This window comes from Salmo salar, chromosome ssa07, assembly GCF_905237065.1.
Source record: "Salmo salar chromosome ssa07, Ssal_v3.1, whole genome shotgun sequence".
Classification (NCBI taxonomy): Eukaryota; Metazoa; Chordata; class Actinopteri; order Salmoniformes; family Salmonidae; genus Salmo; species Salmo salar.
Window position 1 is genome coordinate 45,593,800 of NC_059448.1, and position 25,324 is coordinate 45,619,123.

Consider the following 25,324-nt stretch of genomic DNA (forward strand, 5'->3'; position numbering starts at 1 on the left):
TCCCCGCTTGTGGAAGATCTAAATATTTTATCATGCGGTTAATGACAATCAGCCAAAAACAGAGAACGTCCTTCAGGCAAAACCAGCAGTGGGTTTGAGTTACTTGAGAAGGGTAAACTGTGACTGCATGAACAAACTTGCAAACAAAGTCAAATTTGCGTTGGTTTGGGGGTGGTAGTGTTGTTTAGAAAGTACATGATGCGTGGAAGAAGCAAGCGCTCACCATTTTGTTTTGTAGTTGTCTGGAAGGGCTTGAAATAATATCCACAGACCAGTTAATGTATGGCCTCACCATGTTCAGAAGCAGATAAAGGAAAAACATTTTTTTAAGAGAATATTTATTAATAATTATAATTATTCATGTCATTGAGTAAACATGATTTTCTCTATGCACGGTCTGTAAACTTCTCACTGACAGAGTTTGAAAACTGAACATAGGGATGTTGAGGAAGGTAGTAAGAGTTAGACTCCATTCCCCCAGCAGATTTTCTGAGCTTCACAACAAAAGAATACAATTTCAGCGAGCCGCCCGTGGCTATTTAATATCATAAACATCTGTATCCATGTTGCCACATCTGGCAACAATGAAGACAAATTAGCTACGAATTTCAGAGTGTCTGGCAATGAGATAAGGCTCTGGCGTGCTAAATTCCTTTTCTGGGCTCATTCACAGGGGTGGGGAGTCCAATGCTGGCCTAAGGAACAGATCCAAGATCAGTGTTCGATGGCTCCCAGTAAACTGGTGTGGGTCAATGTGTAGGGTTCAGAAGCTGATCCAGGACCAGGGGTTGGGGGGGGGGGACTCACTAACCCCTACTGTCAGTCATTGGTGGTCTGAGGAATAGTCGGCTTCCTGTCTCGTTTCTCTGGAGCCGAAATCAAAGAGGGGAAATTATTCTGCAATCTGACCAGTGTTTTCTTTTTCCCCTGGCTGGAAACGTGAAGGTTCTCGCTGGCTGCAGTCTCTGCAGGAGTTTACTGGCTCTAAATAATTTCTTTTTTTTCTCAAGTAAACCTTTTAAACCCCCCTCAGTCCCTTGTTATGGCACAAATTGTTTCTCGATTGCAGTTGTTTTCGGAACTTTCCCAGAGGAATAAATAAACAATTTTGGCCTCACCCAAATGTGTCGAGGTAAATTACATCCACACAGGTAATTGCTATATGCATAGTAGTTTGGTGTGTAGTTATAGTAATACATAGTAATAGTTAAGTGCAAAACTATGTTTGCTAGTGAGAAGTCTCATCTGAACAACATTGTGGGGAAATCAACAAGGTATAATCTTAACCTAAAGAAATCCTTGGTGATAGTTCATGAACTAGGATTTTTTATTTACACGGGCAGCTAACTAACTCAGTAATGGGAACAACATATACATTTCCTAGATCAATGAAAAAGACATGAGTTGAAGTTTGGTTTAACTGACTAATAACATCAACCTCAGCATTCTTTGTGTTCATCAAACATCAATTATCTAGCCATGAATTCGCTACACTGTTTAAATTCAGGAAGGTTTGATGTGAATGCTTGCAGGCTTTGGTAATTCTCCAAGTTGATCAAACATCACATCTTTCTGCACCACCTCATCTGTATCGGGTCATGTTTGTTAGACCCCACAAGCTTCCCTAAACCAATGGGAAGCCTTGTGTTTGAGGACTAGCTTCAGCAGCTGTCTTCCAGGTGTTTAAATGTGTGTGGTTCTGGTTCCACCATCTTGTGCTTATCCCAAGTTCCTCAAAGAGCTGGCAAGACTTCCAACAGATTGTTTCATTCCTTTACACTGGGGTGAATGCATACTCCCCAATAAGCACTCAGTGAATAACAAGGTGTGTCGCTGAGGCTCAAGGACATGGATGGGTTTTCAAACAAACCACTCTGAATATGATTCCATAAAACAAAAGGTTTAAACAAAACATTTGAATACATCTAGAAAATGTGTTATAACTCAATGTCTTTAGAAGATTTTGTAATATATTCCACATTGGAAGATTGGCAAATGAAGTGGATGGCTGAATTGAATCCCCTTAGTAAGGTATTTTTCTATAAGCCCACCTCAAAATACTGGCACCACCATCCGAACTCAGTGAATCAGCCATTTTATACACACATCTCCAGTGTGGCAGTGAGAGAGCCCGCAAGACACTTTCCAAGTGCAAGTTACGACAGCTAGCGGACAAGAACACCTTTTTCCTCTACGTTGAAAAGGAGAGGCCTGAAAAAACAAACCCAAGATGTGAAAAAGCCAGAAGGGGACAGGCTTGGGGAGTGACTCATCTGGTGAAAAGCTTCCATGTGCTGGATACAGCAAGAGCAGCAACCCCCACCCTCCTTCCCAGAGACGAAGGCCCAAAGAGGGGTAGAGGGGAGCCCTGTGACTGGCTGGTTGGGAGAGAGTAGGACCAGACCAGACGGCCAGCTCCAACAGTTCCAGAGACCTCATGTGACTGTTCCTTTCCTTGACGTCTGCCCTAATTTGGCCCTCCATCGATTGTCTCCAGGGTACTGAGTCTACACTGAGCCAAAGACTGAAGAAGCTAGCCCTGAACTTCCCACACACACAGAAAAATGCCAAACGTACACGCACACACACACACACTTTCCCAGCATACACTTGTTGGATTCTATTTGGAGAGCATGGTGGGGGGCCTCGTGGCAGGCGCAAGCCGTCCTTGGCGGTCTGTGGTTCGGCTCGGAAAAGCCACATCAACCCCCCTTCTCATTCCCGGCAGTATTCAGCAATACTCTCTTATACCTCTATTCTCTTTGTCCTCCATTACAGAACAGTGGTGTCTGTGCATGGTACAGCCATTTAAAGATTAGAAAGAGTCACAGTACTTTTAATGTACGTAGCAGCACATGTTATGGTGTTTTATTATGTATAGGTATGTGCAAAGGGGTGCTTAACTCAAAGCAAAACAAAAGCTAGAATAACTGAACAGGCGTGGTCGTTCACACAACACAAAATACTCATTTACAGGAATAAGTACAGCAAAAATAATGGATTCTACTTTTACACTTAATTTACAAAATATAATAAACTTTGTATAAAAACGTATATATATATTCAATATCTATCTTCAATTGAAGATGTTTCCCATTTTTCTTTCTTAAAAAAAAAGAACAGTCCTCACTGTTAATATCTCCTCATATAATTTTTCAGCATTTTGTAGGCACAATGCATTATCCTTTTACATTCAAGCGTTGCACATTTGCAGTGTCCATTCACTGAGGTAGTATTGTTTTTGGTCATCCTCATAACGAAGAAATACTCAAAGGAATGTCAGTTTGTTTGAACGCACATATTCAGCTATGTGCTCGCTCGACCTTGCTGACTAGTAGCAGTCCTGTTGAGATCATATGGTTGTTCATAGATATTATTGCCGCTCTTTTCCGATTCCGATTTAGAATTCTTTGACTGGACGCTGTTCTTGTCTTCCTCGTGTTCCGAGTCTGTGTCCAGGGCTGCGTAGGGATTCTCGTGTAGCATCATGCTGTTGTGCAGGGCCAGTGGCGGTGGTCCAAATCCGGGATAGAATTCCTGTTGAGGCCTCCAGGGGGGCTTTCCCAAACGTTCCTGCCAGAGGGAAAGATGGAGGGAGATACAGGGTAAGGCCTGAGACATTCACATGTTGTGCTAGTTGTCAAGAAAATGAATATTCAATAAATCACTTACTAATTGAGTGAATTACATTTCTGAGTGGATTTAAAATGTGCTTGACTTGACCCAAATCCAAACTTAGAAATGTCCTCAGACATACCCATGAAAGTATTGGAGGAGGAGAGCCTTGTCTCCCGAGGTCGGCCGTACTCGCTTCCATCTCCCTCGTCCATGGAGGGGGGGCCCTCGCCCTGTAGGTGGGGTGGCCCGTGGAAGCTGCTGCTGTTGGGCATCTGCATCAGCACACTGGGGCTCCCGTGGTCAAAGGGGTCCTGGAGGGCCCCGCCACACGGATAGTAGTCTCTCCTTTTGGAGCTGGTCAGGCTGCCACTGTAGGAGTCTATGCAGATGGGCCGCTGGTCCATAGCACAGCCTGTAGTATGACAGCAACACATGATGATATTGTTTAATTTAGGGGAAAATACTTCTTATGCTACAATATTTTTAAAAATATATATCTGTTGCACCAACCTGTGAAAGCCTCTGAGGGTTCTCCGGTGTACATGTTGCCTCTCCTGAGGAGAGAGCTGATGGGTCCTTGGTAATGGCAGAGCAGGGGATCTATGGCCGCCTCCATGTCCACTTCACTTCCCGTGTCCAGCTGACACAGACCTGTACGAGTCACATGACACATTAGTAATGCATTGGTACTTGCCTCAAATTACTTACACTATTCCAATATGTATTCAGGTGAAACAATACACATAGAAAAATGCTCAGAATACAGTTGACTGATGCATATATTCATGACATAAAAAGTCCCCATGCATTTCCAATGAAAGAGCTCCTCTTCTACCATTCATGTCTTTAGGCTGCATGTAGAATCCACTCATGGAGGAAGCCATGAACTGGTGGTTGCCACTGCCACTCTCTGAGGGGATGTAGCCATCTTGTCTGTCGGCCAGCGTGCCCTGAGAGGACAGGTAGCTGGGGATGTCTGCAGGCAGGTTGGTCTCGTCTGCAGGGAAAACACCAGGGAGGGAAAAGTCTCAGAAATGTTTTCATAGAGAAATACAATAATTATAATAATCTGTTCAAGGCAATGGTCGTCACTGATTCATTTCAAAGCATTCGTAAAAGGTGTTGTTTTAACAACATGCCAGCCAAAGTATGTGGAGCTGGAGCCCAAAACTCAAGCTCCATCAAAAATGTTATTTTCTGTTAGAAGGAGGAGGCAACATGGGCATGCAAGTACTGAACTCCTCAAAACCAATCCCGTGCTGACAAAATAAAATGGCACCCTCTCATCACCTGTGTTGGTGACGCTGCAGTCCTCGTTGCGCCGACGCGTATGGTAGATGATGACCACCCAGACCAGCGAGGTGCCCACCACGCAGCACACCACTGCGATGATGACGATGCCCACCGTGGTCCAGCCGTCCTCGTCCGAGTCTACGCCTCCCGAGGCGCCCACCCCAAAGTCACAGTTAGGGTTGGGCAGTACGGCTAGGCGCACGTTGCCCCGCTGGGTGCCCAGCGTGTTGGACATCTCGCATGTGTACTTCCCGGCGTCTCCCTCCGCTGCATCCACGATTATGAGCAGCTGGTTGCCGGCGGCGAAGAAGTGGCGCTCTGTGACCACAAGGGGGCTGTCGTCTTTGGTCCAGTTGAGCCTGGGGGAAGGGCTGCCGCCGGCGATGCACTGGAGGACCGCAGTCTCCCCTTTGGCCACGGTGCGGTCCATGAGAGGGCGCAGGAAGGAGGGCGTTTCTGGAGGAGAATGGGGTAAAGGCGCGTGTTAGCTGCCTTACAGTCTCAAAACGCCTGATTTATATGTCGATTTGTGGGGGAAAACGCTCATAGAATACCATAAAATAAAATTGATCTGTGTCAAAATGAAGCGGCGCCCACATATAAATGCAAAGTTCTTTGACAGCTGGTGAAAATAGAAAGAATAATTCTCACCTAGCACAGTTAGCGTAGCATTAGCTGATATGGCTCCGGCGGTATTCTGGGCGGTGCAGCTGTACAACCCGATGTCCTCTGTCTTCACATCGACGATGAAGAACACATCGTCCTCAGGCATCACGTGCATACGGCGCTCCCGGGCAGCGGGGAAGTCCGTACCTCCGTCTTTCTGCCAGGCGATCTGCGGAGACGGGTGACCCACGGCGGCACACTCCAGTCTGGCCGTGGCACCGGCCCGGATACTCAGGTCCATGGGCATCTTGGTGAAGGACGGAAGCACTGGAGGGACAAAAGGGGTGGACATTTTATTTGACATCTAACGGCAGCACCACTTCAAGAGCAACATCAAAGTTACAAGGTTTTGCAATGTCAGTCATAATGAGATTCCTTATATGTTTGTAGGTCACTCCAAGTTGATATTTGCAGTGTACTTGTGCACTGGTTCGTCATAGTTTATCACGCTGAGCGTTATACTAAGAAAGACAAAACTCTTGAAATAACCAGTGAAATCTATACCAGTAGGTTATTTAACTTACTGTTGACAGTGAGCTTGGCCTTGGTGGAGTAGGAGGAACCAAAGTGGTTTGAGATGACACACTGGTACTTCCCCTCGCTGGTGAACTCTACACTGCGTAGCTGCAGTGTGGTGGTGTACTCTGTAACCTCTGTTTCACGGCCTTGGCCTCCCCCCTGGGCTCTGAGGTGTGCCTGGTTGTAGATTTCAGCGTCATTCAGGACCTCATTGTCCTTCTTCCAGGCAAAGGTCATGGGTGAGTCGCTGGAGCTGGCCGCCGAGCACACGAAGGTGACGTTGGTGCTTTTGATGGCCGACTGGGTCTCAGGTTGCACCGTGATCTGAGGTTTGGGGAAGTCGTCTGGTTGGAAGACAAGAGGGGAAAAACATTCGTTTCTATTTGATGTGAATGGGGCTAAACTCAAATTGACATTCATTTTGAGGCTAACCAGTTTTTGTTTAAACCGTGATGGTCGACAAACAGCTTAAATATGGAAATTATACTATTTTATCCGCCAAGATTCAAACTACCTGATTGGGGAAATGTTGAAAGCTCTGAAGGCAAAGCACCTCAGCTCTAATAGTAGTCATTACTTAAAGAAACTGATCCCAGAAATTCCTCAACAATGATTTCTTTTCTCCCTGCTCTCTCTGACTCCACTCGGCCAAGCTGTTAACTCACTCAGTTTCCACATGGTCCCATTACAATGCTGGCTCCATCAGAGTGTCCATGAGTTGAAGGAAAATATGGAACAATCTGGGTCAGTTCATAAAATGGAAAACCTGTCACGGCTAAATGGTTGTTTTTAACAAGGGCTACATTAAGAGGTTTGTGAGTGTGTGTGTGTGTGTGTGTCTGTCACACTCACCACACACAAAGTCCTCCTGTCTGACGGTGAACACACTCTTGCCCTTCAGCATCAGGGGATGGGCACAGCTGGCGTTCACGTAGGGCAGGAAGGTCTGCTCTGCCACCCACAGAGGAAACCACTTGAGCTGGCAGTCACACAGCAGGCTGGATGTGTTCAGGTGCCTGGGGGGGAGAAGGTACTGCATTTGAGCCAGGAATCACAAGAGAGACCCAGCACAAAGATGATCCATAATACTTGCGAAATGTTATAGTTGTTACATTTTAAGATAATCACTTTTATCAGTATAGGTGCTTTTGAAGTAATTGTCTATGAAAGATTCTTTCCTTTCCTCAGTTAGTCCAGAACAGTGACTCTGGTCTATTGGCATTGCAGAATATGAATACAGTGTGACTGAACCCAGAGATACTTACAGTTCTTCAAGCTTCTTCATCTGCACAAAGGCGTTCCCTTGGACTGACATGATCGCATTGTTACTCAAATCTCTGAGGAGGAGGGGGAAAGAGGGAAGAACGGATGGATCAGAACCATGGGAATGTACACAGAAAGATGGCAAACTTTCCCCTCTGTCTAGGTCTATCTGGAGGAAGACTGCTAACACTTCAATAATCAGAGAGAGAGAGGGAAGAAAAGGTCTTGAGAACAATAGAATCTGGGCAGCACAGTGCTTTGTTAATCAAGAGGGGCCCGACTTCAGCTCCTTTGAGCTCAGACACGACTGGGGAAAAAAGTTAATTACAATCAAATGCAGCTGTTTCACAGATAGAAATACACACACAGATGTGCACATACACACACACACACACACACACACACACACTTGTACACAGAAAGCTGCACACATGAGCACGAACACACAGGCGCACACACACACACACACACACTCCTCTCGCCATGCCTAAGCAGTTAGTGATCAATAGTCTCCCCACATATGGAGGTGGTGAATACCAGACAGCTCTGTTTTTCATCAAAGTATGGACAAGAAGCAGAGACAATAAGGTTGTGTGGTTCTCACTAACAGGCGTTGTTTCTCATGGTTATGGATTCTCCCATATTTAGTTAACAGCTTTAGCACAGTTGAGACAGACGTATGAGGATATTGATTTGAAGGTCAACTCACAGGTGCTCCAGTGTGTCCAGACCAGAGAACGATTTCTTGGTCACCGAGCGGATTTGATTTCCTTGAAGGAACCTGAGAAAAGTATATTTGAGTTTTCATTCAAATACAGCTATTTATTTTATGATAAGAAGCAAATACTTCCAGTTAAAATCCGTTCCCATGGTCCATTTTATAGTTCCTAATCTATCTTCTGGAAACCAACAGGTAGAAGACAACGCCATGGCAAAGTCAAGCCTACTTACAGTTTCCTCAGTTTGTCCAGAGCAGAAAATGGTCCGTTCATGTCTTCAATGGTCCAGGAGATTTCGTTGTTCTGCAGATCTCTATTTCCAGAGAAACAAAGACAAACCACACTGTAAAAATCCACACCCAGAAAACAACTGCACTTATTATAGTCTTCACAAACCTTGGTGCGGCTTTGCGTTTCGTCTGAAGGACGAGAAAGAAGTCAAAGGCTTTACATTTGTATTCAAAGTGGTCCCATCACTAGAGGATGTTTCTCGTTAACTTTGGGTTTTTTTAAATTTTTGTGATGGTTTCTCTGTGTCTCGCAGCATAATACTGCTTCACATGCAATGCAACGTGTTTAACAGGGAGGAACTCAAACCCACACGTCGGTGCTACTAAATTTAGTGAAAAATTATACGTTTTTAGTAATGAGTTTAATGGCTGGGGGGAAAAAATGTTTTAACTAAATATCAAAGGGTTTTGAAAAAGTATCTTTCAAACTAACTGAATGTCATGTGCACACAGCAGTACCTCATGTCTGTTAGAGATTTGTGGGACCTCTTCACCCTTCCCCCGTTCCTTCTCTCTCAAGTCTCTTTAAATACTTTCAAACAGCTAGTTTCCTCCTCTGCATGCCTGGTTACAAATGATTGGGGTTGAGGAGGGGTGGAGGGGGTAGAGGAGTGGGTTGTGGAGAGGGGCTGGGGGGGTAAAGCCCTCTAAGCCACCCCAACTCCCCGTCCACCTACCTACACACCTGCCCTCTGCTGACCTTTCACGCACAGTTAACATTTGGTTCCATTTAAGAGAGGGACCAGGGGCAATGTTATGGAGCCGGTCTGGAGATGGGGGGATGGAGCGGTGGACTCAGTCTCACTCTGCTGGCTTGTTGAGGTTTTTATGTGTGGGGGGAAACCACAGGCAGTACGTTCAGCTATTTCACATACCGAAAACAAACAAGGCAGAATATTTCCACTCACGCCTCGATGAGTGTGGAGAGGGACAGGGAGCGAAATCCAACAAGCAGGCAGCATCTGAGAAGTTAGCTAGCAGATAATGTACTCTCATAGATGTGAGATAGGGCTTCTCTTATAGAACACAAAGCAATGATAAAGTGTAGGCTGATGAGGCCTCCCGAGTGGAGTAGCAGTCTAAGGCGAGGCATCACTACAGACCCGGGTTCGATCCCATGAGACCCATGAGGAAGCGCACAATTGGCCCAGCGGCGTGAAGGTTAGGATGTCCTTGTCCCATTGCGTTCTAGCGATTCCTTGTGGCGGGCTGGGCGCATGTATGCTGATTTCGGTCGCCAGCTGTACGGTGTTTCCTCCGACACATTGGTGCGGCTGGCTTAAGCGAGCAGTGTGTCAAGAAGCAGTGTGGCTTAGCGGGGTCATTTTTCGTGGGCGGCAGGCCCTCGACCTTCACCTCTCCCGAGGTGCGGGAGTTGCAGCAATGGGACAAGACTGTAACTACCAAAAGGGGTCAAATATATATTTTAAAAACAGTGTAGACTGATGACTGTTATAACCATGTCACTGATGAGTTTAAATCAAGTTCATCCCTAAACTCTCATGAGCCTTGAGGCTTCTCAAACAACATTAGGGGAAAGTAAGAACCAGGATTAGTGATATTAACCATGGCTAATGCACTCACTGCCAGTGGGACGTTGAAAATAATCATTTAATGCTTCGGCACCATTATACAATAGAGCTGTCATCTCTGACAAGTAATTCACTGAAATTGAGTTTAGTCATCCTTATTCAAACTTACAGCATCTGTAGGTGGGAGAGTCCTCGGAAGGCTCCGTCTGCGATGAAGCTCACACGATTGTTCCCGATGTGGAGTTCGTCAAGCAGGCTGAGGCCCACAAAGCTGGACTCCTCCAGTCTTGTCAAGTGGTTGGACGAGATGTCCCTGTCGGGTGGAGAGAGAAGGAGCATCAGCATCACACAGTTCATAGACCCAGGGCAAATGGAAGGGGTGTAGAAATAAACAGTTGAGGTAGAGGATAAACTGGCCTCAGATCACTAGGAACGTGCACCAAATCTAGCCAGATAAGCCAGATAAGTCTGTGAATTACTAATAAGTACTTTGTAATAAGCATTAATAACCACTACTAAAACCTGTTATCTAATTATTATCAAGGCATATCCAGTAAAAGACCTTTTGGTTATAGACTAGTTTAAACTAAGTTTTGAAATTTAGATCGTACCTTGCACCGCTGGACTACTTTGTTTAACCGTATGCAGACAGAATAAAAAGTATTAACTTTGTACTAGAAAATCCTCAAACGCAAACATCAGACGAAAAAAACAAACAAACCAGGAAGAAGGCTATTTAGAAGGGGAAAAAAGATCAGTCAACTGCCAATTTGGTTAACTCTCAGGTTCACTTGATAAGAGAAATGTCAAAAAACAACTCCCCTTTCAGAAACAAAAAAAACATGGCGGAATTAGAAAATTGGCCGGTGCCATAAACAACGTTAACAACAAAGGAAACAATATGTCGCTGCAGACACTCTGGTTGTGAAATCCCTCCCTCCTTCTCCCCCCTTTCTCCCCTATAGACGTGGCGAGGCATTAAAGGAAGGGGGCTATAGTGGCGGCGGTGAAGTGGGGGAGTAATACTTTGTCAGGAGACATGCATTGGTGTTGGCACTGAGCACTAGGGGTGGAGGAAGAGAGGCGGGGAGTGGAGAGTTGGAGACTGTGAGGAAGGTGGGCGAGAGCAAGGGAGAGAGAGAAAGAGAGAGGTGTTGGGAGTTCACAGTGTGAGTAGGAGAGAAAGTGAGAGGGAAAAAGAGAGGGAGGGAGAAGAAGAAGAAAAAAGGGTCACTCACAGCTCGCTGAGTTTCTGGCAGAACTCCCAGGCGTCGGGCCGGATCCGGCTGATGGCGTTGTGGCCCAGGTGGAGCTGCTGCAGAGTCAGCAGGCCGTACAGCCAGCCCTTACTCACCTCCGTCAGGTTGTTGTAGTCCAGCTGCCTGCAGGGACACACAGAGACATACAAACAGAGGTCAGTCATCAACATATAGACATATAGACACACACAGACAGAGATGAAGACGTATGCTAGCCTGGACTGATACCACACTGTATAGGCTATAGTCAACTATCGTTGTCTAGACATATGGCTACAAATATGTATCCAAAGATAGTATGCAGACACTTGCACCCAGACATATGCTGTTAAATCCACCAATGTACACTAGTAAAGGAAGACACATTTTCTTGTCACAGAGGACAGTTACTTACAGGACCTCCATGTTACTGAGGCCCCAGAAGGCTCCGTCCATCAGGCGGCTGATACCGTTCCTCTGGATCTTCAGCGAGCGCAGCGCGTGCAGACCGTGGAACGTCAGGCCCTCCACCCTGCGCACCCGATTCCTGTTCAGCTCCCTGCAAGGTTGGACCACAACCAGACCGTAAGAGAACCGCAGCATCATATATGCAGGGATGGATTAAGAGTTCACTCAGCTCAAGAAGTGAGGCTAAAAAGGAATCTAATTCATCCAAGAGAAGCCAAGAAGATGTCAATGACTGTTGGAAGAGTGGTCAAAGAGTGGCTGAAGATGTCAACACACTGTCAATGAGTGCAGTCACAAAGCGTTTTCAGGAAGTTCACAGAGCAGTCAGAGAAACATCAAAGAGTAGTGAAACGTCGTGGACTGTTACACAACCGTTCAAAGAGCAGTCATAGTATAGTTTGTGGTCAACCCCAACAGCGCTCAAAGTGCAATTGTGACTTACAGGTGCTGGAGGTTGGGGAGCTGGAAGATCTTGGCAGGGATGGTGGAGAGGCGGTTGCGGTTCAGCCTGAGGATCTGCAGAGTGCTGGACAGGTTGACAAAACAGCCCGTCTCCAGGGTGGAAATGCGATTGTTGTTCATGATACTAGAGGAGAAGAAAATACATAATGAGATATTGATCACATAATTCATTCCAAAGAGGAAAAAAAACGACCAAACATTGTTGTACTTCCACCAAAATGTTACTATTTGATCCAAACACTTATATAGTATTCTTGTACGGAGTTTAACCATGCATTTTAGTTAAACAGTCCAAACGGACGGACTCACAGGTTCTTGAGAGGCAGCGCAGGGAAGGAGTCAGCCTTGATATCCACTATGCTGTTATTGCTGAGGTCCAGGGTCTCCAGGCGTTGCAGGGGCCTCAGCTGCTCCAGAGAGATCTGCGTGATCCTGTTGTTTGCTCTGAAAACACAGATAGAACGGCTCCAATGAACGATAGAAAATACAGTGTATTTTAACAACGCGGGTCACCAGTCTAACGTTTCCAGACATACAAACGCTCAGAGCAGTCAATTAGCGGGTGGTATTCAAAAAATGGCCAACCTCACCCGAGTGTTGCCCTTGACCCTCGCCACCCCTGTTTTACCATTATTATGATGTTAATATTAGACATTTGTCCTAGAACATTGAGTCTCTCCCTGAACCATGAAAAATAACACCGTTGTCTAGGAAAGGGGGGAGGACGGGGCAATACTTGGGCTAACCAATGTCACTACTCATCTCAAAAGGTCAAAACAGCCGTTTGGTTTAGTGCTGTGTTATTTTGTTTATAAGGTAATTACTAACAAGGTATTTAAAAAAATAACCTGCCAATTACTTGGCTGATGAATACCATTCCCTCAGTTAAAGCATGCCTCAGCAGAGGCTGGCAATTTCCTGAGCTGCACGCCTCCTAAATTGCAGTGCAGGGACTGCTTAGTTATAAACAGTGTCTGTACAGAGCCGTCTTTGTGTATGGGCCTCAACGGGTAGAGAAAGAGAGAGCGAGGGAAAGGGAGAGTGAGGGAAAAGAGTAGGAATTCCCTCTAATACACCAGACTGCAGGCCCCATTTCAGTATTAATTGCAAGGCTAACATAACAACAACACCCCCCAAAATTATAACTTGTATTAACGCATCAGTTCTTCATTTTATCTTCTTTATGATACATATTTTTGGAACATTTTCCTTATACTGACCTAAGTGAATGTTAGCGTTTTCCCTAAACTGTGCATGCATGCAATGCACACGTCAACATACAGCCCTTCGGAGAAATGGATGAACATTGACATGGCTGAGAAGTACTAGTTTATGTGAACACTAGTACCCTTCAAGAAGCTGCCAATAAGAAAACAACAATGAAACGAACACACTGAACCAGCACTAGTCAAGAGCCAGACACCAAGTCTCAAACTGGCTCAGCTGCGCTGTACGCCTGGCCAAAGCGAGACTAAAAAAGCACTGAAGATACAATCAAGCGAGAAATTGAGCACAGTGGCAACATAGCTTCTCAGTCCATCATAAAGCCTCAGAAAGTGTGATCTTTGACTTGGACGGAGCAGTCATTTTCCACACATTTCCCTAAATCTGCCATCCATACCTCTCTTATGACTAGGCTCCCCACGTTGAGACAGTGACACCCCTTGGCAGCCTTACCACCAAAACATACAGAGGAAAACAGACGAGTGTGTCTGTCAGTCAGTCCAACCTGGAACAAAGGCAGCACCAGGAGGATATATGGATAGAGGCCCAGGGAGGAGAGGCTGATGGGGTGTCTGGGGCACGTAGGGGTAGAACCTGCCACAGCACGTCCCTCTGCCTAGCCTCCGGCAAGGCCAAGACTCGAAGCTTGGTTCTATGCCAACCAACGGTAAGACTGTGGGGCTGAGGGTGGGGGTAGAGGGTAGGTTCTGGGAGGCTGAAACCCAATCCCCTCTTTTTTTCATTTTAAACACTCAGTCACTGCCTAAAAATGTTTTTATTTCAATTTATTTTTTTAAATAATAACACAATTTAGGCAACAGCCACAAGCTGAGCTAGGTGCAGTGCAGCACACCACCCGCAGTAGAAACGGTACAAGACAGCCTTTTGTGTGCAGATTTGCAAAGGACTTTCCACGCACCACGGCCTCTGTGGTCCCAAACAAAAGGGGCACACACCACCTGGGCCTGGGTTTACATGTTCCCCTGACTGGTCGCTGAGAGAAGAGAAGAGGGGCTGCGAGGAAAAAAAGAAAGAAAGAACCTGTATTTCCAGTTTTGTGGAGCCCCGGACTTCAATATATTTTCAGGCGAGGGGGCGGTTGGAAAGCAACTGTCAACGCTGGCTGCTCAGTCCATGTTCCTCTACAAAAGACGGACTGACCCTGGGGCCTGTCAGCTGGAGGGAGGTCTGATGTGTTGGTGATGATGATGATGATGAGTCCCTGGTCTTTGTACCCCAACACCCTCTCCCTTCCCCCCACAGTAAACATCTGGCCAGCTGTGGAGCATCACCCTGAAGCCTAGACTCCACGACCAGACAACTCATATATGAACAAACCTTTTTAGCTTGAGTGCAAATGGGCCAGATACATCAAGGATTCCGTTTAGCTGCATGTGATGCTAACCCTCAGCTAAGTTGTGGAGAATGAGCAGCCCCTCCATCGGAGAAAACCCCAAATACAACATGGTGTCCCAAGCTGATGTTGTTAATGCTTACTCCCTGACACACTTCCCACTTGAACCCAGTGTGCTGCTACAAATGAGCCTCTCATATGGCTTTGAAAACTTGACATGACCCATATGGAGCATGAGAATCCATAAAAAAGTAATGTCATGGGAAGTACAAAGAAAGGGAAAGGGGGATACCTAGTCAGTTGTACAACTGAATGCCTTCAACTGAAATGTGTCCGAATCAGAGACCACACAAGTCAACGCCTTTTATAACCCCCATGAGGACCCCTATTTTGAAGGATGTGGTCAAGACCATCTGGTAAAACATGGACTACACACAGCAGAGGCCAGCCCTCTCCAGATAGACAGGGAGATAGGCTAGGTGAGGACCTACAGGAACTGTAATGGCTTCACTTGCTTGAATCTCAGAGACCACTGAGCAAATCATTGAATCCTGTTGTATTAACCTGTAAGTACAACATACTACAGAATCTCAACACCCAGCCAACTCTAACCTTAAACATTGTGGCAGATGAGAACTGTGATATCAACTGAGACTGTGCAGTTGAGGCCTACAGGGAGAGATGTGAAGGAGAACTTGGCTACGGTCCATTCAACAAATCAGTTTCTCTCCATCTCTCTCTACTCCCCTACATCTGCCCAGAGATCTAATGAGATCTTTTGAAAGGCCAACCTAAACGCTGTGTACCGGAGAGTTCCATGTGCTTATCTGTTGATCTCCACCCGTCGGGCCAACTCCACGGACCAACTCCACGGACAAACAAGCGGGGGCATTGTCCATTTGGACGGCACACACTTCAAATTTGTTTAACCAATTTTCTCGCAAATAAGGTTACTATGCACCGTTATGTTAATAGTTTCAAGACCTGCCTGTCATTCTTGTTTGGGTCTCGTCAGGTTTTAACTTCTCATTTTAACACACATTGAAATGTATGACCAGGGGAATTTAAAGCATCTATCAAACTGTGCTTTGTTTATTCATGAAATTAAGCAGGTAGCACATGCATGTGTCCCAACTTGAGGAAACTCCAAGCCTTTGGGTATAGTAGACAACTTAATAACTATTTGAATAGAAGGCGGTGTACCCTACATTAATGGTAAGCTGATCCTAGATCAGCTGAAATGTGCTGCCAGACTCATTAAAGTGTACTCTAAGGAATTTGATTGATATCAGTCAAAAAAAGCAAACATTCAAAAAAATAAGACCACACAGCAGCACATCTCAATTTGATTTACACTTGTGTCTAATTTGGCAGTTTGAGCAAATCTACTCCATATTTTTGGACTGTGTTGCCTTCACACTGAATTTGTTTATCTGAAGAAATATGACCTACATAAACAAGACCACAGTGTGAGACGATTATAGACAGGTGACGCTGCAACAGAAATGTTCCTTTTTGAATTAAAGAATAAAAAAATCCACATAAATTATAGCTAAACAGCAGAAGCAGCTGTCAAACAGATACACACATGCACAAACAAGTTACCCCAAAGGCAGCAACACTCCACTTTTTAATAACGCAATGACATTGAATCAACAACGGAGGCTTCCTAATCCTGAACCCCCCTTTTCTTCTCTATTTAGTACAGTCTGATTTTTTTCCTTCCATTCGCACATACTGGAGATTTTCTTCCCCTTCCTTCATTACTCTGGCCTGGGAGGGGAGTATGGGGGGAAAAAAGTCCCGGTGTCACGGTTGTCGTAAGAACTGGACCAAGGCGCAGCGTACGTAGAGTTCCACATCTTTAATATCAAGTGAAACTTCAGCAAAACAAAACAATAAACGAACAATGAACTGTGACTACGTGGTGCACATGCACAAACACAAAATAATATCCCACAAACACAGGTGGGAAAAATAGCTACTTAAATATGATCCCCAATTGGAGGCAACGATTACCAGCTGCCTCTAATTGGGAACCAAACCAAAACACCAACATACAAATTTTTAACTAGAACACCCCTGCGTCACGCCCTGACCTACTACACCATAGAGAAACAAGGACTCTCTATGGTCAGGGCGTGACACCCGGGGTATCAAATGCCACTTATTCAAACAGCCAGGCAGACATAGCGGCAGCTCTCGTCAACTTCCTTGACCCCACAGCCCAGAGTAGAAACAAACGGCAATAACCCTGCAGCTGGTAGTAATTGAGTCGTGATCATCTTAATGAACTGAATAATTTCCCAGGAATTTATGGTAGGGAATGGGGGCTTTAACCAGATTGCTGTGAAACCACCTCTCATTGAGTTTGGTGGGATCTACAAATTATCTGGTGATTCCAGGGCTGATTAGGTATTTGGAGAAGACGGTTTGATGGAATCTCTGTGTATGGAAAAGGTAACTAAGCTGGAACTGGAAAGAGCTTCATATTCTGCTTATCTACCAGTTCATTCTTTCTTATAAAGTGTTAGCTCTGTGGGTAACTAAGCTGACAGATATACCTGGATGTCTTGCTTACAAAGCTTTTGGCAACAAACATTGGAACTCAATACTGCAATAACCTAAAATCTACTAAACCAGTGTTTCCCAAACCTGGTCCTCAAGTACCCCCAACAGTACACATTTTTATTGTAACCATGGACAAGCACACCTGATTCAACTGGTCAACTAATCATCAAGCCCTCAATTAGCAAGAATCAGGTGTGTTTGTACAGGGCTACAACAAAAATGTGTACTGTTGGGGGTACTGGAGGATCAGTGTTTAGAAACACTGTACGAAACCAACAATATAACTCTTTCTCTCATCGTTTAACCATGTTTCCCTTCAGATAGACGTTGTGTATTATGTATCGGTTATAGCACTGTAGTTGATGCGGTCCTAGTTGTGATGATGTGTTTACTGTGGTATTAGCCATTTGGGTCAGATGCTGGTGTATTGTTTAATATGGAGTCTGATGTGTGCCTGAGCCGCCCCAGCTAACGCAGCAGCCCTGCTTCTCATTACAGGCGCCAGTCAGAAAAATAAGTCATCTGATGGCTTCTCAAAACTCTGTTCTTTTTCCAATAGGAAATACCACACACATATTCTCCATCAATGATGCCAATACCAGCAACAAAAATAAAGAGTGGGGAGAGGGATTTTGTATTTAAATCCCCCCCTCAGAGATTTTAGTTGCCCAGTAGACACTAAGCAATGCAACTGGGAATGCTATGCACGCACTCACAGACACAAATGAACACACGTTGTGGTAAGAAAGTATGAATTGATCATTCCCAAATGCACATTGAGGATGACAACTAGGCTGCCTGACATACTTTGGAACATTCAATGGTGAAATCTATTGGAATTGTTCTCCAATTCATACATGATGTGTTTCAATGAGCAACATCAACCAAATATGCATCTTGAGCGGAGAATTGAGAGTAGAGGGGAATACTATTGTACAACTCCTAAAGCCTCTGTATGTTGTCTGACCGATAATGTTTACAAGTTCAAAAATTCATCAGACCTACTGGAAATCAAACATACCCTGGTGTACTGTATTTTGCTATAGTTCCAGGTAATACCTCCATCCGCATCTGTGGCCCATAGGCGATACACCTAAAAGTCTGAAGACAAATTGACTAATAGCCGACGTCTGAATCCCCTTTAGCTGTTGGCTTCTTTCTCTGGTGTTACTGCTTGTCAAGTTCAGGCTTGATGAGGAATATGCCTCTTCTAGTTTTTGAGATGGATGCATTCTTGTGGGGGGAAAATGTCCTATCCATTGATTTTGTGAGACATTGTGCCGGGGGAAAAGTCTGAAATCAATGCCTTTGAAACCTCTGACACTGACGGGTCTATTTGTCTTTGAAAACACATGAAAGCCCCACATTGCTCCATCATGTTCTGGGGCCATCCTACTAGGAGTGTATACAAACACTCAACCTCCAGATGGATGAAATACCACACTATTCATACAGACGATTCTATAACGGAAATGAGATGGACAGACAGAAAACTCTAATCTTACAGATCCTGGATCAGCACTTATGGAAACACTGGAACCACCTCTGGCGATTCCATTTTTAACGATGACATTTATTTTCAGACATGTGACTGACTTGTCTCAAACTGGCTGCCATGCCTGGGACAACCCAGTCTGGGAACCAGCTCAGCCAAAAGGGGTTCCACCAAGGAGGGAGGATCAGGGCTTAGCAGCTCTACATTGTTAACTAGCACTGACAACTCTGATGGGTGGATTGGTGGGTAGGAGGGGTGTTTCAAAAGTAATACTTACAGAATGAGGGTGGTGATGTTTGCCGCATGAGGGCCCAAATCAGGTACCGTCTCGAATTCATTGTTGTTTAGCTTTCTGTAAACACACAGGCGCAAAGGTTGTTTGTCACATGTGGTGTGAAGGGGCGGTGGAGGGAGAGTGTTTGTGACTGATGTTGTTTACTCTAGGAAGTACAGAACACAGAGTATACTTACATCTCACTTAGGTGCCGCAGTTTCCTAAACACAGTGCTGTCGAGCGACTGCAATTTATTATGGCTCAGGTCCCTGTGAAAAAGGACGTTTGTTAGAGGAAAGTTACACAACATGGAGGGCCGTTCACTTCACAACCAATCATATACTGGCCTTTCTGTTTTTAAACAGGAGACATAACTTGTCTGAGTGAGCCTAGCCTATACAGCTCCGACTGAAGTAATGTCAGAAAGCAACTGAGTCATTTTCAAAACAAACCACTGTATGCAAAAAAATGTAAGCTAACCAGCTATAGGCCTAGTTTTGACATAGCAGCCTTTTTTAAAACATTGAGAGAAAATCCAGCCAGACAAGCTCATGCATCCAATCCGCTCTTGAATCACAGAGCCAAAACAGACAACCAGCTAAGTTATGGAAGGGAGAGATTCAATTTTTTCCCCTTTTTAAGAGGGGGTGAAAAACATGCCTAGAGAAGCCTGCCTGGCCCAGAGTGTTATAAAGCTGTGGAGTTATTGACGCTGCTGCGCACGATCAACATTGTGGTGCCAGACCCTTTTTTTGGCTTGCCCCCCATCTGGAATCCATCAACTGGAGCTGAGAGGAGGGAGGGGAAAAACCTAACAACTGGTAATCTATTCACAATGCCGGGAAAGCGAGTTTCCAAGCCATTTTTCTAGATCTGGCCCTGGTTTTATTCTTCAGCAAATAGTTTCTTCAACTCTTCACCAAGAGTTTTACTTCTCTCTCTGAAACTTTTCTCCCTTCCCAACACGCAGCTGTATGTTTCTGTTCCACTAATCGGGCCATATGGGAGAAGTGGAGATGTGTAGTATCAAAAATGTCCAGATAAACCCTGAGGGTTTCTGACACTTACACTTCCTTCAGAAATCCAGGTCCAGAAGTGGACCAGATTAAATCAGTACAGCTATATAGGCTTTAGCCTGTGTCTATTAGACTTGAAAATGTGCGCCACACATTTATCCGTGTCTGATGAGTGAATGAAACCAAGCTATCCATCCTCTTAGTAATGAGATAAGATAGACCTGCTGGTTCTTTGATGTGGTTATAAAGCACTTGGACTAATACAGATTCACAAGGGAAAATAGGTCATTGACTTCCAAGCTGATAAAAGGCATACCCTTTCCCACCAGCTAAAGCGCTCACGTTATAATCCAGAGCTCTTTCTCTCCTTATCTCTGAAGTGCCATAACATAAGGGCTTGATATCACACTTTAACTGGGATTATTTCAGTAGACACTGAAGCCCGTCTCGCTCATGTAAATCTGTGAAAATGTAAAGTTATTTTATGATGCCAAGTTATTCTAATAGTCAATCACATTGGCTTTTAGTGAGGTGAGAACTGGCTGTGGATGGGATGGTCTGGTAATAAAGCAATGTTGAGTGAGTCTCCTGAGAGTGCTTACCTCCTCAAATGCATATTATGCTACATTCCAGGCTATAAACCCTAAAAAACTAGGAAGAATTTAAACTTGTCTACATTTGAATCATAAAATCTGTACCCCTCACTCACTCACTGAGAAATCTGAAGCTCAAACTAAATGCTTCTCCCTCCCACATTCCCTCCTTCCCTCCCTCCCTCCCTCCCTCCCTCCCTCCCTCCCTCCCTCCCTCCCTCCCTCCCTCCCTCCCTCCCTCCCTCCCTCCCTCCCTCCCTCCCTCCCTCCCTCACTTTCTATCTCTTTCAGAGAGTTTGTACGAACTAATCCAACAGTGGCTCCTTAATCAGTACCATCGGTGGCTCTGGAGATGCAAATTCAGCAGAAATAATGGGGTGCTGGAAAACAAAGGGCCGGGCAGTTTAAGATGTGCTGGAGAGACACTCGTAAATTAGCATGCCGGAGGGCAAAGAATTTTCCCCCCATGTGGAACTTTTTTTCTCCCTTTTTGGTCGGCTTGCCTTGGTTACGAGGCTGTGCCTGTGTTTTCTGGCAATGTGACATTTCCAGAGCAGGCAGCACACATTTTGTAAATGCCAAACAAACATTCTAACAGGGGACTAACTAGCCTAGCTGTGTTGTGAAATATGAACTAGAAAAAACACAAGCTAGTAGTGAGGATACATCAACATGGTGCAGTCTGAATGGAAGCCAGGGAGGCAGACCTATGAACATCTGCTTATTAATACATGTTAAACAACTATTTGAGGCGTTACCATGGGAGATTGGCCTGGAGTGCCTATGACTTCATTTGACATTATGTATTTATTGTCTTAATAGCCCTGGGGCCTGAAGAACTACTGAGCTCACAGAATATGGAAAGGCCCAATGATGGTATCACCTCATAAACAAAAGGAAAACAATTGTCATTCAGCAGTTGGTCTCATCTAGGGCCTATTGTAATGGACATCTGTATTCTGCATTAGCTCCTTATCATGATGTCACCTGATATTTACATGCTGAAAAAAACAGTTGACCAACCTCTTCAGGTTCAACAAGTTGTCAAAATGAATTGTGATCAATTGTTTATGATGGCATTTTAGGCTCTTTGTTCATGGAAATTGTGATAGCTCCAAAATCCCAAAAGCCCGTTGAAAGTTTTCCATGAACTATATAATGTTAGCAAATTATTGTACCTCACTGCACTAACAACAAACTCAAAAGCAAACAGTACTACCAACTCACTAGCCTACTGATGTTGGCATGTCTTGTTGGGCCTAATGGGTGATTGGAAAAATCCTAATATAAAAACTCTGTGCAGTAGGTAGGCCAACTAATGATTCACTAGTGTAGAAAGACTGACAATGGGACATTGATGTACAAAGGTCATTTGTGTTATATCTTCTAAAACGGCCTGCTTGATTATTCACAAGACTGAGCTTCTCTGCTCTTCCTGAGGAGTATGGCTCACATATCCTATAGGTATTCACATGGAAGAATTGTAGGCAGCGTGACATTGCAAGAAATACATTTGATTTAAATTACAGCATAGGTCGAGTGCAAAATCCCTATTTCCTTCATGTTTAGAGTATTTTTCTATATCTGAAATAACACCAAATGCTGCTAAGGAATGGTAAACAATGGGGTAAAGTGACCCAATATATCACTAGATCTTTCAGAATTAGAAATCACCATAAATCAATATTAAGAAAACAATAATATCATTCTAAATGTGACAAACACAACTTTCATTCAATAAATATCTCTATGGCTCAGTTGGTAGAACATGGCGCTTGCAACGCCGGGGTTGTGGGTTCGAGTCCCACAGAGGAGCAGTACGGGGAAAAGTAAAAAAATGTATCAAATCGCTCTGGATTACAGCGTCTGCTGAATTGGAATGGCCTATCCTGCGTCATTGCGAAATACTTTCTAAACTGCAAAACAATCTTTGGGATTAAAAAGTAAGGATTTAGGACTGATTTCCCTTCCTTGTCGACGTGATGGGAAATAAACTTTGTTTTCAAACGGTTTCATTCTCTTCGAATCGTCAGTAAGCAACAATTTAACAAAGTTGGCAACAATGTAAGAAATCACGTAATTCTCTGCATATGTGTAATTTATCTATTCAAGTATTCATTCATACACTTGTTGTAACTATGTTAAAACCTGTATCTATCAAATTACTCATTTCAAACAGGTGTGAAAAGTAATTAAGATAGCTGTTCGTATACATGGGTAGTGAAGATAAAATGGCAAGTCAACAAAAGCTCTCTAAATTGACTTACAACTGTACGGTCCATTCGGGAAGATTTTCAGGAATTCCAAGCCTTTTCAACCGACTGCAGTCCAACAGGTCTCCAAAACATGTGCATGGAGACGGACACGTCCTTGTGTTTTCATTATATCCAAGTATAACTTCTATTCGGGAAAACAGTAAGAAAACGACCGCATACATCGCAGCGTTGAGAGGCTGCATAGATGCGGACATTTTAGCCACACTTTTAGCCACACAAGTCCTCCCCAAGTTTTAGAGAAAAGCGCGAGAAAATCCAATATAGTAAAAGTTACAACCCAAGGACAATGTTGTACGGTTTAGTCAGAGGTTAGTCCTTAAATCCAATTCATCGTCCGTATTCCTTTAACACTACGAACATGTAAAATATTTTTACGGGACCTAAACTTCTCCATACCTCCGTAAAAGTTGTTGCCTGTACTAGCCTACTTTTTGCCTTGCCCTCGCAGCAGCCACTACTTCCAAGGCTCCCAACAGCCTGCCTCTCTATTGGTTGTTGGAGTGATGCGCACCGGGAGGGGAGTGTGGATAGTAGGCCTATCTTTTTTTATTTATTTAACCTTTATTTAACTAGGCAAGTCAGTTAAGAACAAATTCTTATTTACAATGAAGGCCTACCGGGGAACAGTGGGTTAACTGCCTTGTTCAGGGGCAGAACGACAGATTTTTATCTTGTCAGTTCGGGGATTCGATCCAGCAACCATTTTACAACTGTTCCAGTTGAATTTTATTCAAATTTTACACAACTTTGTGTACACCGTAATGTTGATGACACAAACAGACTGCTTATTGTTTAATGGAGACATTTCACAGAAATATTTGCTAGTGTGTGTCAAAGACAGTCTTACCACAGATAAAACTAAGGTTTTTGCGAATGCATGGCCAAAGGTCATTTGTTTTTATGACTTATTACTGGTTGTAAATTCGCGAAAGCTTAACAATGTGTAATCGCTGATAAATGATTACATCAGCAAGATGAAGGCTACTTTCCACTCTCTTTGCTTATTACCATGTGAAATACAACAGTTGTAAAACAGTACAGTGAAATTCTCACCTTGAGAGCTCTTTCCAACAATGATAATAATGTAGATAATAGAAAATAGAACATAAAATAAAAAAGTAAGAATAAAAACCACACAAGAACTACAATGAGAATTGAAGAAACTCCTGTGTCATTATTTATTACCATGTGAAAGACACATCATGACACTTCATGGCCCATTGTAATGTATGGAGCCTTTCTGTAAGCAGAGTGTGAAAGACCAGTTTCCTGTAAATTCTCTTTTCTGTTGTTTCTCTTCGGCTTATCATTCAATCTCCCATGTTATTAGGTGTAACTGTGGACATACTGTAGGTGTACTTTGGCTAGGGTCTGATACCAGTTGGTTACATTTCCATGAATTGCAGTTCACTCCGTGAGATCCTTGAGGCAAAACAACCTGAATAATGCATGCTTCAAATAAGTCCTGATTGCTTGCAGCATAACTGACTCTATTTCCTCCCCCATTTTTGCCCAATTACAAAAAAAAAACTCACCCCAATTTCTCCGAAAATTGCACATCCTCTGGCTATCCCAAGCGGGCTCAATCTGTCCTTTTTCCCCAAAGTACCTCTTGTTTGGAAAATACATTGTATTAGCTTTTCCTCTCCATCTCACAACGAAGGTCATTAAGTTGAGGCATGTGTATTGTTGTCTTTAAGCAGTCTCTTGACTGCTTTATTGCATCAATAATTGAAACGGCAAGGTGTGAGACTTGTCCTTCGGCCCAGTTGCCCCAATTAGCTTAGTCATTTGTATTCAAAATGGGTCACCTGGTCAATTGAAAATGAAATTGGCCTCTAGAATCCGAATACAAGCAAACTGGGACACAGGAGAATCAATTCTCATTGCCGCCAGTACAGCCAGAGAGCAACTTCATTATTTTATTCTGTGCTAAAACTTCAGCAACAAATTAGGAGCTATCTTCTTGGACTGTCCTGTTAATTATTATTATGGAGTATGGAGACATACTCCAAATTCATAAATGTCTAAGGCACATTAGAGGTGTGGGTTGCCATTATGTAAGGTGCTTATATTCTGAATAGTTTGCAGTCAAATTGCACAAAATAAATGCTGCAATTTAAGTGAGTCTCTTTTTGTAAGGTGTTAAGGTATGCACCTTGAATAAGATAGGATATACATCTAAAACACCAACATGGTGTGTTGGCAATTTAGAATGTGAGAAGCATAGATAAGACAGTATTGGTATACCAATCATACCAGTCAATCCAATGCATAGTCAAGTTTTCCATTAAAAACGATTGATCAACGATAATTATTGGATTGTACTAGAACTAGATAGAATTATTGTCCCCTTTAACATATCATTAGAGACTCAACTCGGTTTCAATCATCTGTAAAAGTTTATTTGTGATCAGTATTGAACAAGTATGTAATAACCTGAAAAAAAACGG

At 44.0% G+C, this 25,324-nt stretch overlaps 1 protein-coding gene across 1 annotated transcript; it reads right to left on the reverse strand.

The window, feature by feature from the left end:
• Positions 1-2,831: 2,831 nt before the first annotated feature.
• On the reverse strand, positions 2,832-23,348 carry LOC106609433 (leucine-rich repeats and immunoglobulin-like domains protein 3). The gene is made up of 19 exons (XM_014208268.2): positions 22,863-23,348; positions 19,184-19,255; positions 18,990-19,064; positions 12,378-12,512; positions 12,049-12,192; positions 11,554-11,697; positions 11,139-11,282; positions 10,070-10,213; positions 8,311-8,391; positions 8,069-8,140; positions 7,362-7,433; positions 6,949-7,112; positions 6,102-6,440; positions 5,563-5,844; positions 4,909-5,367; positions 4,454-4,615; positions 4,129-4,269; positions 3,758-4,030; positions 2,832-3,573 (listed from the first exon to the last, which is right to left on the reverse strand). The coding sequence occupies exons 1-19, from the start codon at positions 23,063-23,065 to the stop codon at positions 3,401-3,403; spliced, it is 3,279 nt and encodes a 1,092-aa protein (XP_014063743.2). The 5' UTR covers positions 23,066-23,348; the 3' UTR covers positions 2,832-3,400.
• Positions 23,349-25,324: the final 1,976 nt, after the last annotated feature.

Bases quoted from the DNA above. Each gene is read 5' to 3' on its own strand.
- LOC106609433 (XM_014208268.2), bottom strand. From the start codon at position 23,065: ATGTCCGCATCTATGCAGCCTCTCAACGCTGCGATGTATGCGGTCGTT. The intron at 10,214-11,138 runs GTGAGTGACCCT...TCCACCCGACAG, and splicing joins TGCCAGAAACTCAGCGAGCT to GGACATCTCGTCCAACCACT. The intron at 4,031-4,128 runs GTTGGTGCAACA...GTCATACTACAG, and splicing joins ACCCTCAGAGGCTTTCACAG to GCTGTGCTATGGACCAGCGG.